This window comes from Salmo salar, chromosome ssa04 (genome assembly GCF_905237065.1).
Source record: "Salmo salar chromosome ssa04, Ssal_v3.1, whole genome shotgun sequence".
Classification (NCBI taxonomy): Eukaryota; Metazoa; Chordata; class Actinopteri; order Salmoniformes; family Salmonidae; genus Salmo; species Salmo salar.
In genome coordinates this window covers 74,761,283-74,779,295 of record NC_059445.1, presented here as the reverse complement: position 1 = coordinate 74,779,295, position 18,013 = coordinate 74,761,283, and the positions used below count along the sequence as shown (strand labels likewise).

Here is an 18,013-nt window from a genome sequence, read left to right as displayed (position 1 = left end):
ATCCAGGATCTGGGCAGAGAAAACCACAGAAAGCCCCTGGTGAGTTCAGTCTTATATGTCTGGTCTGGTTAGTTGTCTGCATCTCAAATAGCAACCTATTCCCTACTCAATCGATTCCGCCCAATTCGCACCTTAAAGTAGTGCACTAAATAGGGAATATGGTGTCAGTTGGACAGCATCCATTGAGTGTTAGTGCTAGGGGAGTAAGCAGTTCTGTATCAATAGCTGTGTACCACAGCCATACCATTATCGGTCATACCATACCGGTCAGCTTGGGAAATCATTCATTAGTTCATAGGTTTTCTCTGTAGTCTGTCTTAGTAATTATTGTCTAATCGGCAGCACAGATCAAAAATACATGTATTTTGATTAGCCTGGAGATGTATACGGTCTGTCCCTGTCTGCCGCGCTCTGCACAGTCAGAATGCAGGAAGACCTCACAGTGGTGCTGACTATGTTTTGTTATGTTTTAGACATATTTTAGACGGGATCTCTGGCTGGGTGACAGTTTTCCCACCATGACCTATTTGTGTATGCAGAGAGGGCTGTGTTGAATGTGTACTCAAATGTTGGAATGTGAAGAAAAAAAGGTATACAATTCAAATTTGTGCTTTTGAGACCTGAGTACAAACCAATTGGTTTCCTTTGATTGCAATCTATGTGTGCTATTGCGTTAGAATTGAGATCACACGATCCAAGACAACACAGTAGACATAAGGTCTGCAAACATTCTTTAGCTGTCTGTTACTGTAGTAACCACTGTTTAAAATGCATACCGTATTAATATCCCTTTTGATCTCACATAGCACTTTAAGTCTGTGAGTGTTTTGTATTCTCGTTTTACGTGACCATCTTCTACAGTCACATATTGTTTTAAATGCCTGAGATGGGCTAATATAACGTTGACTATTATCTGAAGGTGATATCAATGAGTTCATGATCGCATTCTGACTATATCCTGACTGTGCGTTTGTTCCCCACAGCCACCTACACCAGAAGACCTGTCCATCGTGTGCTTCACCAGTGGTACCACAGGTATCTCCATCTAGCCACCAGATAAACTATAGCACGCCAAAGTGTCTTATTCTTACAAGCTGATCAAATCTAATCAAATTTTATTAGTCACATGCGCCGAATACAACAGGTGTAGACCTTAAAGTGAAATGCTTACTTACGAGCCCCTAATCGACAGTGCAGTTAAAAAAAATATGGATAAGAATAAGAGATAAAAGTAACAAGGTATTAAAGACCAGCAGTAAAAAATAACAATATATACAGGGGGGTGCCGGTACAGAGTCAATGTGCATGGGCACCGGTTAGTTGAGGTAGTATGTACATGTAGGTTATTAAAGTGACTATGCATAGATGACAACAGAGAGTGGCAGTGGTGTGGAGAGAGGAGGGGGGGGCAATACTGCTCACAATATTGATGTGTATTAACACAGTAATGCAGTATCTGGAGAGTTCCTCTACAATCCCTGGTTCAAGTCCAACACTGACGGTAGCTTTGGTCTGTTTCAGGACAACTTTCTGAAGTGTGTCTATTGTTTCTCTCATCGTGTGTGACAGATTATTAACAGGAAGAGGCCTCCCTCTGACCACTTAAAGCCAATGCCATGTATCAAGGTTGAAATTGTCACGGTTGTCGTACGAAGGAGACCAAGGTGCAGCATGTGTATCGTTCCACATTTTATTATAACTGTGAAACTATGCAAGACATACAAATAAACTACTAAACAAAAATAACAAACCGTGATGAAGAGGTGACACATACACTACCTCAAAATAATCTCCCACAAAACCTAGTGGGAAAAACAACAACTTAAATATGATCCCCAATTAGAGACAACGATAACCAGCTGCCTCTAATTGGGAATCATACAAAAACCCCAACATAGAAAAAAGAAACTAGAACCAACATAGAAATACATAAAACTAGACAAAACCCCAACATAGAAAAAAGAAACTAGAACCAACATAGAAATACATAAAACTAGACAAAACCCCCAACATAGAAAAAATAAACTAGAACCAACATAGAAATACATAAACTAGACAAAACCCCCTGTCACGCCCTGACCTACTCTACCATAGAAAATAAAAGCTTTCTATGGTCAGGATGTGACAGAAATGGTACAGTAATGGTCATGGTAGGGCCCTTATTAACAGTGAGACTTCAGAGGGAAAGGCAGTTACGGGGTTTTTTCTGCATCAAAAGGGGCTTAGGTGGTGTGCGTGGCAGGGGGGCATGGCAATAGGTCGGCCCGTCGGCATTGCTGAATTTTACAGAACATTTTAGACGCCCCAATTTCAGAGCCATTTTTGCATTGAAGCCAATTTCCTGAAATTCTACACAATTCTCTATGGAGCTGAGAGAAAATGATTCAGTTTTAAAGCTAGTTTCGTGTGATACTACATATTATGTAATGGTGCTAAGAAAAAAGGTTTCAATTTCGTGTGATACTACATATTATGTAATGGTGCTAAGAAAAAAGGTTTCAATTTTAAAACTAATTTCCTGCAATTCTATGCATTTTGGCTAATGTTATTTTGCTAAAACATAATAACAAAATCAATACTGTTAAATTCATTGGGTAACACTTTACATTAAGTTGCCCCTATTACCATGTAACTAACACAGTAATAACTGCATTAGCAATATAGTAGTTCAATACTGTAGGTGTTACTATGTAATTACATGGTAATAAGGTTGTAGCACTATCAGATATTACACAATTGGAACAAGGAATGTGTAATCACACATCCACTTGCTGAAGGTTGATTCAGATGTGTAACTATTGATGTTATTACACATGTTCTTGTACCACTATGTAACTAATGTTTTGTAATTACACATTTAAAAGTCACCTGTGAATTACCATGTTAATAACTCAAACCAAACTCTGTCCTTGTTACATGTACCAGGGTTAGGGAGTAACTGATTACATGTAATCCGTTACATGTAAGGGATTACAAAAAACCGTTACCAGCAAAATATTGTAATCAGATTACCGATACTTTTGAAAAACTAGATGATTACTTTGAGGATTACTTTTAAATTCAGAAAGGATGTTTGACACTTCTTTGTTTTCTCAATGACATTCAAATCAGCATTGAAAAAAGGCGTAGGTTTAAATTTCTTCCACCTGAGCGAGTCTGACCACAAGTCAGAGACCATTATGATGACACATGAAATGTGTTTGATGGATTGCGGGAAAAGAGCAGGAATAGGCTTTTGTAGACTACAGTCAAAGGTATGGCTTTCAATGGTGCGACTGCTGACAGCATCCAAAGATGATCCAATTTGAATAAACGCTTGGAGGTAAGGATGACAGCAGTAGTGTAGTCTACAGCAATATGGATATCACTTATTATTGATATCTACATAGCGCATTGATGTGAATCACACTGCTGCTCTCTCATTTAGCTATTTGCGCCTTACGGATTGTGGTTGTTGTGGATGGATGTTCACAAATCTAAATGTGTATTTGAACCCAATAATGGTTGAATTCAAGAAGTTTAAGCTGCCTATCAATCATTGTTTTTGAAACCAGTGGACAGCCAGTGAAAAATGGGCTCTCACAACAGCTGCATAGTGCAGATCCCAGCCTACGGAATAAAAGTGGGGCTTTTATTGCTAAATCTAATTCATGCTGATAAAAAATCCATAGGCGTAATGGACACATGCTGAAACTTGTAAACTTTTGATAGACTTAAAGGGGCAATCTGTAGTTGCTACATCAATTTTTGGACTTAGAAATTATTTATACAGAACCAGTCAGAAGTTTGGACACCCCTACTCATTCAAAGGTTTTTCTTTATTTTACTATTTTCTACATTGTAGAATAATAGTGAAGACATCAAAACTATGAAATAACACATAAGGAATCATGTAGTAACCAAAAAAGTGTTAAACAAATCAAAAATATATTTAATATTTTATGTTCTTCAAAGTAGCCACCCTTTGCCTTGATGACAGCTTTGCACACTCTTGGCAAAGCATGCCATTCCATGAGCGCAGCATTTCTTTTTTTTAACTTGAATCAATGAGCCCAATAAACTAACCCCTTAGTTTTGGGGTTATGCTCAGGTAAAACTATTTGTCTAATCTATACTCCCATATTTCCAAGTCCTATTCTTGAAGATCAAGGTGTATAACATTTATTGGAATGACTGGAATTCTGATAGATTTTGGTTTTTAAAGTAAAGATATAATTTAGTCGTATTATTATATGTAGTAGAAAACGATGTGTTAGAAGAAGCCTTCATAACCAACCCATAAAGTAAAATGTAACATCCATATATGACCAGCTATGTAAACTTTAACATGGATTTATCCTGCAATAGATGTCGTTCAATTGGTAACATACATTTTGTCTTCTTCTAATGCCTCTTAAGGGGGGAAGTAATCTAAAAGTAACAGAATGTAATCTGATTACATTACTGAGTTACGTTACTGATTACATTTTCAGACAGGTAACTTGTAACGGATCACATTTAGAAAGTAACCTACCCAACCCTGCATGTAACTACAAGATGCCACAACCATTGAATCCACATGTAATACCAGTTTTGATAAATAGGCTAGGACCTGGTAACAACAATTGTAACAAGCCACACCCTGTCATTAACTACTGGTCATATTACATTTGTTTATTTCTATGTTATGACCTGGCTCAAATGCTTTACTGAATCAAGTGTAATACAAGAACAATGTAGTTACATAAGATATACTTGTAATTATCATGCACCTACCCAGGAGCAAGCAACTTAATGTAAAGGGAAACCCAGTAGAGAATAACCTTATAATTACTATCTAGTTACAATGTAACAACCTTTGCAGACAATAGACAACAACCTTGTTACCATGTAATTTACAAAGTAACAGCTACGTAACTACTATGTTACTAGAGTTATTACTGTGAAGTTACATAGTAATAGGGGCAACAATATAAGGTGCATATATTCATTGTTTTGGTAATTTTATTACGGTCTGGCCACAAATACAGTCATATAGAATACCCCGGTATTTCCAGACATGTAACCACAGCTTTAGTCACAAGTGGCTAAGCAGCCCACTGCAATAGTGGAAAGAGTGTCATCTGTTGGTCTTTCAGTGTAACTTCCATCAGCATGAAGCATGTTTTCCCATGGTGGATGTCTCCCTGGTGCCCTTGTTACACGCCTGCCCTGAGGCCTATCTAAACTCCTGTCTCTCTGAGTGTGTGTGTCCCAAAGGCTGTTACAGGGTGATTCAACTTAGGTTGCTCCCACTATGGCAAACCAAAACACATACTGTTCATGTGTAGCCTGAAAAACAATTATTTTAGTTCCTAGGCTGCTAACTTGTTTTTCCAGATATATATATCTAACCTTGTTGTTTTCCATCGATTGATACTGGATGGGTCCCAAATGGAAACCCTTTTCCATATACAGTCCACTACTTTTGACCATAGCCCTAAGTATTGCGCTATAAGGGAATAGGGTGCTATCCATTGTTGCGAGCAGGTGGAGGAGAAGTCCATTGATTTTGTTTCACTGTTTTCTGTCCCTCTCCTACATAGGAAACCCAAAGGGAGTCATGCTGACACACGGGAATGTTGTGGCTGATTTCTCAGGCTTCCTCAAAGTGACAGATGTAAGTTCGATCGGACTATGGTGTAGCTGACCCTTTCTGTGGAATACATTTCCCTTGTACAGTATTTATCTTGAGTAGGTGCTAAATTTCCCATTTATGTAACTATATTAGATGCAAGACTCACTAAATTGCTTCAAGTCCCATATCTTACTTGGGACAGTAACAAGACGGAAATGTACAATGCACAAATGTGTTTGTTTTTGTGAGCTTGTGCATAATATCTGTTCCTCATTAAGGTCATGTTTGGCAGTTGAGTGGTGAGAAACAAACCCCACTGGGCACAGAAGTCAATTCAACATCTATTACGCATTGGTTCAATGTAATTTTGTTGAAATGACGTGGAAACAACGTTGATTCAACCAGTGTGTACCCGTTCGGACGGTTCTAATCCCCTGCTAACCACTTTTTCTCTCCCCCATGCCACAGAAAGTAATATTTCCAAACCAAGACGACGTTCTTATCTCCTTCCTGCCCCTGGCTCACATGTTTGAAAGACTCATCCAGGTAATTTCCCAAACAAAGCCCACACTAAGCTTTCATCTGTATAATTGTTGGTGTGGGTGTGTGTTGCTCCTCTTTGTGTGTGTGTGTGTGTGTGTGTGTGTGTGTGTGTGTGTGTGTGTGTGTGTGTGTGTGTGTGTGTGTGTGTGTGTGTGTGTGTGTGTGTGTGTGTGTGTGTGTGTGTGTGTGTGTGTGTGTGTGTGTGTACACATGTACCTGTATTTCCAGACATGAAGGATCTTGGCGATTACCCTTGTCTTTGGTTGTTATTGACTTGGTTATCTGTGGTTGGATTTCATTGTGACATTATATTATTATATAGGCATATCATATGCTTTCTCTGGATAAGCTGGCTCATACAGTCATGGGTGAGCATTATTTCAGCCGGTTCTAACAGCTTCGCCCCCACAGGAAACTTGAGTCCTGCTGTTAACCCCCCCACGCTGCCTCTAGCTTGGGATGCATCCTAAATAGCATCCTATCCCCTATATAGTGAATTACTTTCGACCAATGCCCTATGTGCCTTGGTCAAAAGTAGTGTACTACAAAGGGAATAGGGTGCTATTTAAATCGCAGGCGTGTTCTGTTGTTTCCGATAGCTGTGGTTCCACAGCTCGTGTTTTCAGTCCCTAACTACTGATTTTGGATCAGTCCCAAGTGACCCTATTCTTTTGAATAACTACTATGAGTTAAACAACAAAGCTGGCACTGGATCAGCTTCAGTACTGAAGGGGTAAAGCAACCATACAGGTTCAACCGACCTTCGTGTTATGCCCCGCTGCAGTATGTGTTCTTTCCTTGTCAGTGTGTGAGACACAGACACAGGAAACCACCTCTCTTCCCCTCCAACACAAGCAGGCACATACTTCATGTTCACAAGAATGCACACACCCAGACACTGTTAATGTATGTGACCTTTATGTAACTAATGTAAACGCCTTTAAGTTCATCCTCAAAAGGAACGACCCATGTTCTCCTTGTAGCACTCGTTGAATAGGCTTTTCCATATACAGTAAGTTTTATGGTCGCTGCCAGTGCGCTCCACTCTATCATGCAAATCATGTCTTTCAACACGTGAAAGAAAAAAAGGCAGTCCCTGCAGAGCCTGTCCTCATCATGACCTCAAAAACAGGAACTGTTCCAAAGATCGGTGTGAATTGTGGTACTTTCAAGAGAACTCAGAAACTCTGAACCTCCGAGTTATAATCAATATATTTTTTTTGCGTCAAGTTTCCTGTTGGTCAATTCTGATATTTTGCAAGTGGGAAAGTCAGAGCTCAAGTTTCCAAGTGGACATTTTAGAGTTTCTGAGTTGTCCTGAAAGCGGCATTAGGCCAGATCTATGATATTGAATACAATAATTGCTTTTTGACTCAGTTGTAACTGTTAGGTTCTTTCCCTAGTCTGTGGTGTATTGTCATGGTGGCAGGATCGGGTTCTTCCAAGGCGACATCCGCCTGTTGTCTGATGACATGAAGGCCTTACGGCCCACCATCTTCCCTGTGGTACCTCGACTGCTCAACCGCATGTACGACAAGGTGAGAGAACCAGCCTTTACCCCCCCCACACACACACACACACACACACACACACACCTCCCCTCATTTTTCATATATATCTTATATCAACTCTTGAATGTCTATGTGTGTACTCTACAGATATTCAGCCAGGCCAACACCCCATTGAAGCGTTGGCTGCTGAACTTTGCAGCTAAGAGAAAAGGGGCAGAGGTCAGCAGGGGGATCATCCGCATGGACAGCCTGTGGGATAAGATATTCTTCAGTAAGATACAGGTATCCTCCTCCACTCCTTCTCTTCTCCTCTCCCTCCTGCCTATGAGTGGCCTGATACGGTGACCCTGCACATTGGCTACCCGGACTATCTGCATTGATTCCCACCACCCGCCAACCCCTCTTTTATGCTACTGCTACTCTCTGTTTATCATATATATGCATAGTCACTTCAACCATACCTACATGTACATACTACCTCAATTAACCCGACTTACCAGTGCCTGTTTACAGCCTCGCTACTGTTATTTTTATTTCTTTACTTATCTGTTGTTCACCTAATACCTATTTTTTACTTAAAAATCGCACTGTTGGTTAGGGCCTGTAAGTAAGCATTTCACTGTAAGGTCTACACCTGTTGTATTCGGCGCACGTGACAAATAAACTTTGATTTGATTTGCTGTGTGTGTACAGCCAATAAAATGTGAATATGCACTGTGACCCGTGGAAGTGTTGCTAGGCAGGCAGGAGGCACTGTATTTCAACAACACAGACTGCATTCCTGGTGTGTTGTGGGAGTTTGGCTTGTGTGATTGTATTATGTTCTGTTGGCAGGCCAGCCTGGGTGGGAGGTTACGCATGATTGTAACTGGAGCTGCTCCGGCCTCCCCCACTGTACTGGGGTTTCTCAGGGCTGCACTGGGTTGTCAGGTAAGTGACGCACACGTGAATGCGCGCACACAAACACACATATGCGTGGATAAACACACAGATGCAGCTTCATGCTTAAGCATATACATGCGCACACACACGCACATGTGTTGACAAACACACAAACGCAGGCAGCCACAAGCACACATGGACACGAGGTCACACAGACAAACCATCAGACTGATCATATCACATCCTGCTAACATCCTGGCTGTCTGTAGGTGTATGAGGCATATGGCCAGACAGAGTGTACTGCTGGCTGTACTTTCACCACTCCTGGAGACTGGACCTCAGGTGAGCTTATCTCTCCTCGCCCCTCTCCTCTCCTCTCCGCTCTTCCCTTCCCCTCTCTTCCCCTCTCCTTTCTTCTCATCTTTTCTCCTCTCCTCTCATCTTCTCTCTTCTCCTCTCTTCTCTTCTTCTCTCTTCTCTTCTCCTCTCTTCTCTTCTCCTCTCTTCTCTTCTCCTTTCTTCTCCTCTTTACTTGTCTCCTCTTCTACTCCACTTCAACCGGTCAGCTGTTCCACTCCCAGTACACCCAAGTAGTGCACTATACATAGGGAGCCATTTGGGACTCACCCCTACAGTAGGCCTGGGAGCAAGAGTACCTTTATGACATCAGATTACAGTCGGCTCTAGCCCATGCCTGTTTAAAGACTTTATACTTCACCATTGGGGTGAAAGTCTAAGAGGTGGAAACACAAGCACACAGAGATAACACGCTGTGTATTGGGGACACATTATAGTGTGACTGAGTAGAGCTGCTGCTGACTGATGCCAACATCAACAAGGCCCTCCATGTCCTGAGGAGATGGGGTTATAAGTCAGTGTCACCTGCTTTCAGCGGAAGGACCGCCGCAACATGTAATATTTTACTGCGAACACTACAGCTGAAGCGAACTCCTTCTTCCGCTGCACGTACGTGCTTTCAGCTTCAGACTCAAACAAACACAAGCTTTGAGGTTCTCACTGTTTTTAGCTCTGTGGCTTCCGGCTGGCTGGCTGCACGTTTCAGGGCCACAACCATTTCCCCTCTGTAATGTGTGAGAACAGGGGCAAGTGGTCGGGAGGCTTAATTGTAGTTGGGTCAACAACCTTTGGATCACAGCCAGTATTTACCCACGTACTGTTCTGTGCTACAAAACACTGGCAGTTGCAGTATGACAACCTAAGCATGCAACAGACACTTTATTGTCTCGGTGAAACAGCCATGGCCAAAGGTTACACTGGAAATATATTGAGCTGCAGTACATTTGAATGGATGCTAGAGCAGCTCTAACACCTGACCCACCCACCGGTCCACTGAACCGTCAGTTGCGTCCCAAATGGAACCCTATTTCCTATATAGTGCACTACTTTTGACCAGAGCCCTATGGGAATAGGGAACCCTATGGGTCCTGGTCAAAAGCTGTGCACTATATAAGGTGTAATTTGGAATGCAGCCATAATCTCCTGTCTTCCTGGAAATGTCATTACTTATTACATATTATTTCATGATGCAGACTTTGCCAGGTCTAGCATACATTTCTAGCCCAAGGACCACTCAAAACCCACCCACAAGGCCTGAAAACTAGGCCAAAATGTTGTTGTTTTTTCAGCAAGAGAGGAGTTGTTAAATAGGTGTCTCCATAATGACAATCTAAATACAACTGGTAAAAAAAAGGCAAATGGACTGAGAACACATTCTCATTTACAGCAACGACTTGGGGAATAGTTACAGGGGAGAGGAGGGTGAATGAATGAGCCAATTGGAAGCTGGGGATGATTAGGTGGTCATGACTGTATGAGGGTCAGATTGGGTATTTAGCTTGGACACCAGGGTTATCACCCCTACTCTTACGAGTAGTGCCATAGTATCTTTAGTGACCACAGAGAGTCAGGAAACCAATGTAACGGCCCATCTGAAAAACAGCACCCTACACAGGGCAATGTTCCCAATAAAATATTGTTTTTGTGATCTTGATCAAGGGTTTGTAAGCTACTCTGGACTTCTATAGGCCCTGTGCATTATACTCTTCACCACTATAAAAACAATATGGAACTAGCGCTCTTATTCGTTTGTTGTCCTCACATGACTTGTCATGATGTGCTGCTCTTCTCTCACTTGTGACTCAGTTGCCTGCTGCAGCGCTCTCTCAACACACGGCCCTCCCCATGGCCCTCCCTACCACTCTCTCAGCAACAGCCTGCCTCACTACCTGATTATCAGTAGCAGCAGGTCACAGTGAAATAAATAGATTTAAAAAAATACACAAAAAATAGAAATACCATAGAAATTCCATGGCAGCGGCGGTGCTACTTAGAAGTAGCGCAAAAACCTGCAACCCGCAACCAATACATTTTCCCCTGCGACATTGGTTTCAAAGTACTTCAATTGCAGGGAAACCATGGACATGGCAACCCTGATCAGTGCACTCTCTTAATAAGGCCCTGTGCTCTTACAGTTCCTGGGCAGTGGGGCAGCCCGCTGTTAGTTTGGAATCAGACACAACTGAATGTGTGAATGACATTCAGGGGTCTCAGTGGGGAATAACAATTTCAGATCTTCACACACCCTAGAATTGGGCTTTGGCTTTGTGCCTTGCAATGTTTTTAACTTTAGCAAGTATGACTTCTCTAACTATTGTGCAGGCCTGATTGTCAAACAATACACATTTTACCGTATTTCCACTAAAAGATGCACATTTGAGTTGTAAAGGTAATATAGCTTGTCATGATTAAGGAACATTTGTATTGCGTCAAATTAAAATATTATTCAACTGCTCCCCCTACTGGTTTTATTCTATATTTCAGTATTTTCAGCTTCACATTGCTGTTTTGGCCTGACTGTATAAATGCATACTTTTTGGTGGCAGCCAATTTACTATCTAATGACTTCAATCAACCAAATGAAGATATGACTCCACAGCTGTCTGTACACTAGATTTTTTTCTCATACTTCTCCTTGGTTTGATGGCTAACTCTAGGTCATGTGGGGGCACCATTGCCATGTAACCTCATCAAGCTGGTGGATGTGGCTGAGAAGAACTACTTTGCACGCAAGGGAGAAGGAGAGGTGAGTTCAATAAAGCATTAAGGACATTTTAGGATAATCCCTATTTGAACATGGTCCCAGACAGTTGATCACTGAGGCGATGTAAGCATTAGTCGATGTGATAGTTGGGTGCTGAACACATTATCTTTAATTCTCACTCTGTGGCTGTCTCCCTCTCTCTGATCATCCATTAGGTGTGTGTGAAAGGACCCAATGTTTTCAAGGGCTACCTCAAAGACCCTGAGAGGACTGCTGAAACCCTGGACACAGACGGTTGGCTCCACACCGGAGACATAGGGAGATGGTTACCTGTACGTACACACGCTTGTTTATGACCCTTCCCTTGAAAATACATTTCCTCAAACATCTATTTGCCTTTCTTGTGTTATATACCCTCAATATTAGGGCCAAATCCTAACTTGACATTCACAACTATTTCAATTAAAATGTAAGGTATGGGCCTATTTTTTTATGTCTGCCCTCCGCTCCTCAGAACGGTACACTGAAGATCATTGACAGGAAGAAGCACATCTTTAAGTTGGCCCAGGGAGAGTACATCTCCCCTGAGAAGATAGAGAACATTTACATCCGCTGTGAGCCTGTGACCCAGCTCTACGTCCATGGTGACAGCCTACAGGTGATCTCCCTAACCACTTCGTTGTTATCACATGACAGCCGATGGTAAGAGTTGTTTGGGCATTATCATTAAAGTTGGGCAGAACCACTGGCACACAGCTAGACATTAGCATAATTCCAAAAATCCCTATAAAAATCTGTCAGTTTAGGCTAGAGATCTTTTTTTTCATCAATTCACTGCATACGCACTTCCGCATCTGCGATGAAAGGTGACAGAGCTCAAACGATGTTTGTCAGACCATGAGACATCCCGAAAATTAGTCTTCTCACAAAATCGGATAACACTTTACTTGACACCCAGCGTCATAACACATTATGATACAGTCATAACCATGTCATAATATGTCATAACAGCTGACATAACTTGTCATAACTCATAATATGGTCATAACAATGTCATGACATGTATTTAGACCTGTTGTGACATACTCTATATTGCATTATTTTATCACTGGTTATGACACCTACAAAAGAGTGTCAAAACCCACAAAACATGCACCTCTGTTGCTTATGACTAGGATGAATCCAGGGGCAGATTTCAGGTACAAGAACCCTCTTTTTGACTGATGACTGACATAAGGTCATGTACATGATAGGCCTATCTGGCTTACATGATTATGATGGTCATAATGCATCTTGGCACTGTCATAAATCACATGAGCGAAGTTCACTGAACCACCTCCACTAAAATTACAATTGATAGCCTTTGAGTTAGAGTAGGATCATTTTAAAAAACATGACACTGATACTGGGGTTAATTGGTAAGCTGTAACAGACTATGTGAGGTCATAAAATGTGGGTATTATAACAGGTGTTATGTAGGTGTTATAACCAGCCATAAAATAACACAATATATGTCATAACAGGTGTAAATATGGGTCATGACAGTGTTATGACCATATTATGACAGGTTATGACAAGTTATGTCAGCTGTTATGACACATTATGACATGGTTATGACCGTGTCATAACATCTTATAACGCTGTGTTTAAAGTAAAGTGTTATCCAAAATCGTCTGTAGCGTCTGAATTATTTGACTATTATTACTCCTCTATGGAAAGATGAGACTCTCCCGAACACAACAGTGTTCTCCGTTTTGCTCTACGACCCCCACGAGCGTCTTGGGACTAGTCTGAAGTCAGTACAGCCAATCGGCTAACTTCTGTCTGTAGCGTCAAAACAGTTTGGACAACACACTAATATGACCCCTCTGTGGAAAGGTGAGACTCTCACAAACACAAATATGTTGTTTTGCTCTAGGATGCCCACAGGTCTCACAAGACCCGTCTGAAGGTTCCCCGTACCAGTTGAAAAAATGAATGGACGTATACTGAACAAAAATATTAACGCAACATGTAAAGTGTTGGTCCGATGTTTTATGAGCTGAAATAAAAGATCCCAGAAATTGTCCTTATGCAAATGTATTCTTAAAAATGTTGTGCACAGATTTGTTTACATCCCTGTTAGTGAGCATTTCTCCTTTGCCAAGATAATCCATTCCACCTGACAGGTGTGGCATATCAAGAAGCTGATTAAACAGCATGATCATTACACAGGTGCACCTTGTGCTGGGGACAATAAACGGCAACTTGAAAATGTGCAGTTTTGTTAGACAACACAATGCCAAAGATGTCTCAAGTTTTGAGGGAGTGTGCAATTGGCATGCTGACTGCAGGAATTTCCACCAGAGCTGTTACCAGAGAATTGATTGTTAATTTCTCTACCTTAAGCCGCCTCTAATTTTGCTTTAGATAATTTAGCAGTCCATCCAACCAGCCTCACAACCGCAGACCACTTGTATAGCGTTGTGTGGACGAGCGGTTTGCTGATGTCAACATTGTGAACAGAGTGCCCAATGATGGCGGTGGGGTTATGGTATGGGCAGGCATAAGCTACGGACAATGAACACAATTGCATTTATCGATGGCAATTTGATTGCACAGAGATACCGTGACAAGATCCTGAGGTCCATTGTCATGCCATTCATCCGCCACCATCACCTCATGCTTCAGTATGATAATGCACAGCCCCATGCTGCAAGGATCTGTACACAATTCTTGGAAGCTGAAAATGTCCCAGTTCTTCCATGGCCTGCGTACTCACCAGATATGTCACCCGTTGAGCATGTTTGGGATGCTCTAGATCAACGTGTACGACAGCGTGTTCCAGTTCCCGACAATATCCAGGAACTTCAACCAGCCATTGAAGAGGAGTCGGACAACATTCCACAGGCCACAATCAACAGCCTGATCAACTCTATGCGAAGGAGATCTGTGGCGCTGCATAAGGCACTTTTTTTTAAGGTATCTGTGACCAACAGATGCATATCTTTATTCCCAGTCATGTGACATTAGGGACTAATGAATTTATTTCAATTGACTGTTGCTCAGTAAAATCTGTGAAGTTGTTGCATGTTGCGTTTATATTTTTGTTCAGTGCACATATGGGGACAATTTAGTGCAAAAAATAAGGGGTTAAATACATGTAAAAAAATATATAAACCTTTCCTTATCTTTCTTAAATCTCTCAGATATAGGACAGACACTTCAGAACAAACTTCCTTGAGATAGTCCGAGAAACAATCTGTTCCATGCAGTCAATCTGTTATTCAATGTGTTTATATGGGCTAATAACAGTAAGGCCAACATTTTTTTTTCATACTTCAAGGGGTCTTAAAATTCTAAATCAAATAGCTAAATGATCCTTGGTATGACCTTATTAAAATAATTCCATATAGCTTAGTAGAACCCCCCCCTCCCCCGGCTTAGAATGTAATGGGTTAAAACCACAGTTTATGCTGGATACTGTTTATGTACAGCTATTTTCATAGAGAGACACATACTTACTTACCTACTTAGGCCTATTGAGAGAGAGAAAAATACAGGGAATATTTGATTATTTCTAATTTCTAAAGATTACTTGTGTGTTTCTCTTCTAGTCCTGTCTGGTTGCCATAGTTGTTCCTGACCCAGAGACAATGCCTGCATGGGCTCTGAAGAAAGGCATGGAGGGGAGCTATCGGGACCTCTGTAAAAATACTGTATGTGATTTCAATCGCATTGTTTACATTCAATGGTGTTTCATTCTGTTTGTTGCCATGATGGAGAGGTTTGAAATAATCAACTATGTGAATAGATGTGAATAGATTGACATAATCAAACGAAAGGATTCCTGTTGCACAACATTCATGTCTAGGTACTGCACTTTTAGAGAAAGATCATCAGATCCTCAGACCCTGAGTAAACTGATTCAAGAAAAGGAAAGGGCACCTTGTTGAACCCTTTGAGTTGTTGAATAGATTGACATAACACACCACATGGTATTTTCGTAGAGTCATGGTATGGTGTCTTGTCTTGTGTATGTAAAGGTCCTGAAGAAAGCCATCATGGAAGACTTGCAGAGACTGGGCAAGGCCAGTGGCCTCCACTCGTTTGAGCAGGTGTGTGTGTGTGTGTGTGTGTGTGTGTGTGTGTGTGTGTGTGTGTGTGTGTGTGTGTGTGTGTGTGTGTGTGTGTGTGTGTGTGTGTGTGTGTGTGTGTGTGTCAATTGTGAGGTGTTCATTGGTGAGGGAAAATGACAACTCTCTGAAAGTGAATAACTAAACGATGACAAATAGCTGATATGCACACTTGACCTGGCAAAGGATCCTGTCTACATTCTAATGTATTCTGTCTGTCTCAAGGTGAAAAACATCCACATCCACAATGAGCAGTTCTCCATACAGAATGGCCTGTTGACTCCCACACTAAAAGCGAAGAGACCCGAGCTGAGGGAGTTTTTCAAGGAGAAGATCGAAGACCTGTACGAAAACATCTCCATGTGAAACACTACCACCGAATAAACGTTTCTCAACAACATCACTCCTCATTTAACATTTGTCCTTCACTCCCCTTCACCCCCATCCAACCACAAAACAGACTCAAACCAACCAAACAAGTTACTGACCGTGGGTCAGGAAGGAATTATCAACTTAGCTCTTTGGACCCCCACTGACCGAGTTCTGTCTGCTGTTCCAGGGCAGCCTAGCAGTGTGTTGGGCCAGTAACTGATAGGTGGCTGGTTTGAATCCCTGAGCCGACAAGGTGAAAAATCTGTTGATGTGCCCTTGAGCAAGGCAATTAACCCTAATTTGCTCCAGGGGCGCCGTACTACTATGGCTGACCCTGTGAAACAACACATTTCACCTACAGTACTCGGTATATGTGACAATACATTTGTATAATTTTTTTCAATGTAGAGCTAAAACCAAATCAGCCTCATCTCTTATCTTGAAACGCCAGCAACAGACAGTCAACATAGCCTGCATGCTCCTCTTTCTTTTGTAGGCCTATCAAAACATTACAAAAAATGATGCAATCTTTACGTTTTTCTCCATGATGTGCTCAGAGAATTTGCCTGGTAAGAACATACCGACCTCAAATAAGGGCATTGCATGCAGTGTGCCCTGCATTGCTGGGACCGTTGTTACAGGAGACTTCAAAATGAGTCCTGGGCTTTTAAGGCAGTCAACAGGGGTGTAAAAACGTTTTGTCTGTTGCAAAACTTTTTCCAACAGAAACAGCTTAATCAAAACGTAAAACGTTTTTTCAACAAAAACTAGAGTTTTTATTGGACAAATTCAAGTAGGCCCCTCCCCGTTCCATTTGTTCTGTTTGCTTCCATTTGGTTCCTAGAGTAAATGGTAAATGCTTTCCATGCAAGGCAAAACGTTTTGCAACGGAATCCGACTAATGAATACACCCCTGGTATACCAACACCGTCAGCCGTCATACTGCAAGGCTTTCTCATGTAGTCGAGATCGACAAGCTCCACTCATTGACGGAGGTTATAAAACAAAATGGACTGTGAAAATGTGGATTTATGTAGTACAAATGTATAGGCTTTTGAGTTAATTTCAGTCCCAAATTATTACTATGTGGATGTACATATTAAGGACAACTAGACATAAGCATATTTAAGCAATGGTTTGAATGGATTTTTTGCGTGTAGTGAGATGAATTGTAACTTTATTTAATCTGTTGTCAAATGGAATCAGCACCATATCCTTGTATTGAATGAGTGCAGCAACAGGGATTAGGGGTGGGGTTGGGATGGGGCAGAGAAAAATAAAATACATTCTGGAATGATTTTAATTTATTATTTCTTTATTCTTTTCCATGTCAAGCGATGCTTAAACAAACTAAAACAGAATTACCTTTGCATTGCAACATTTGGCTGGGAGATATAGACAGAAAGTGTTAAAGGCCCAGTGGAGACACAAATGTGATTTCCTGTGTTTTATATATATTTCCACCCTGAGGTTGGAATAATAGTGTGAAATTGTGAAAATTATGATAATACAATAACTTTTATTTTAAGAGCTGTTCGAAAGAAACGCTTGAAATTTGTTCCTGTTTTGGTGTCAGGGAATTTTGGCCTTCAATGGTGACATCACCATGCAGTAAATGAGTTAATAAACCAATAAGAAAGAGAGTTCCAAACCTCTCTGCCAATAACTGCACATTCAGTTTTACCCTCGCCACTAAAACCTGCCCTAGACAGTCCTAGAAGAATTATTGCTTGATAAATGGCTCTTTGCTAAGAATGTATTATAAAAAAAATGTACCACTTTATTTGAAGAAAAAAAAAAAGCACAGTATGGTACTTAATTGTTACCCTGAAATTATCTGATATTGAGATCGGCATTGAGATTCGGGCCTTTGTTCTACTTACCCAGAGTCTGATGAACTCGTGGATACCATTTTTAGGTCTCTGTACCCGTA

General features: G+C 41.2%; 1 protein-coding gene across 6 annotated transcripts in view; it reads left to right on the top strand.

Moving 5' to 3' along the window:
• Positions 1 to 16,111, top strand: part of acsl6 (acyl-CoA synthetase long chain family member 6) — a 100,177-nt gene extending 84,066 nt beyond the window's left edge. For all 6 annotated transcript variants that reach the window (XM_045717342.1, XM_014198006.2, XM_014198009.2 and 3 more), the window contains 14 exons: positions 7 to 39; positions 984 to 1,035; positions 5,565 to 5,638; positions 6,065 to 6,142; positions 7,543 to 7,677; positions 7,798 to 7,932; positions 8,485 to 8,580; positions 8,802 to 8,874; positions 11,547 to 11,635; positions 11,809 to 11,925; positions 12,108 to 12,251; positions 15,190 to 15,291; positions 15,619 to 15,690; positions 15,934 to 16,111. In XM_045717342.1, coding sequence (XP_045573298.1) covers positions 7 to 39; positions 984 to 1,035; positions 5,565 to 5,638; positions 6,065 to 6,142; positions 7,543 to 7,677; positions 7,798 to 7,932; positions 8,485 to 8,580; positions 8,802 to 8,874; positions 11,547 to 11,635; positions 11,809 to 11,925; positions 12,108 to 12,251; positions 15,190 to 15,291; positions 15,619 to 15,690; positions 15,934 to 16,074 — 1,341 coding nt within the window. In that variant the 3' untranslated portion in view covers positions 16,075 to 16,111. The remainder of the gene's footprint in view (positions 1 to 6; positions 40 to 983; positions 1,036 to 5,564; positions 5,639 to 6,064; positions 6,143 to 7,542; positions 7,678 to 7,797; positions 7,933 to 8,484; positions 8,581 to 8,801; positions 8,875 to 11,546; positions 11,636 to 11,808; positions 11,926 to 12,107; positions 12,252 to 15,189; positions 15,292 to 15,618; positions 15,691 to 15,933) is intronic.
• Positions 16,112 to 18,013: the final 1,902 nt, after the last annotated feature.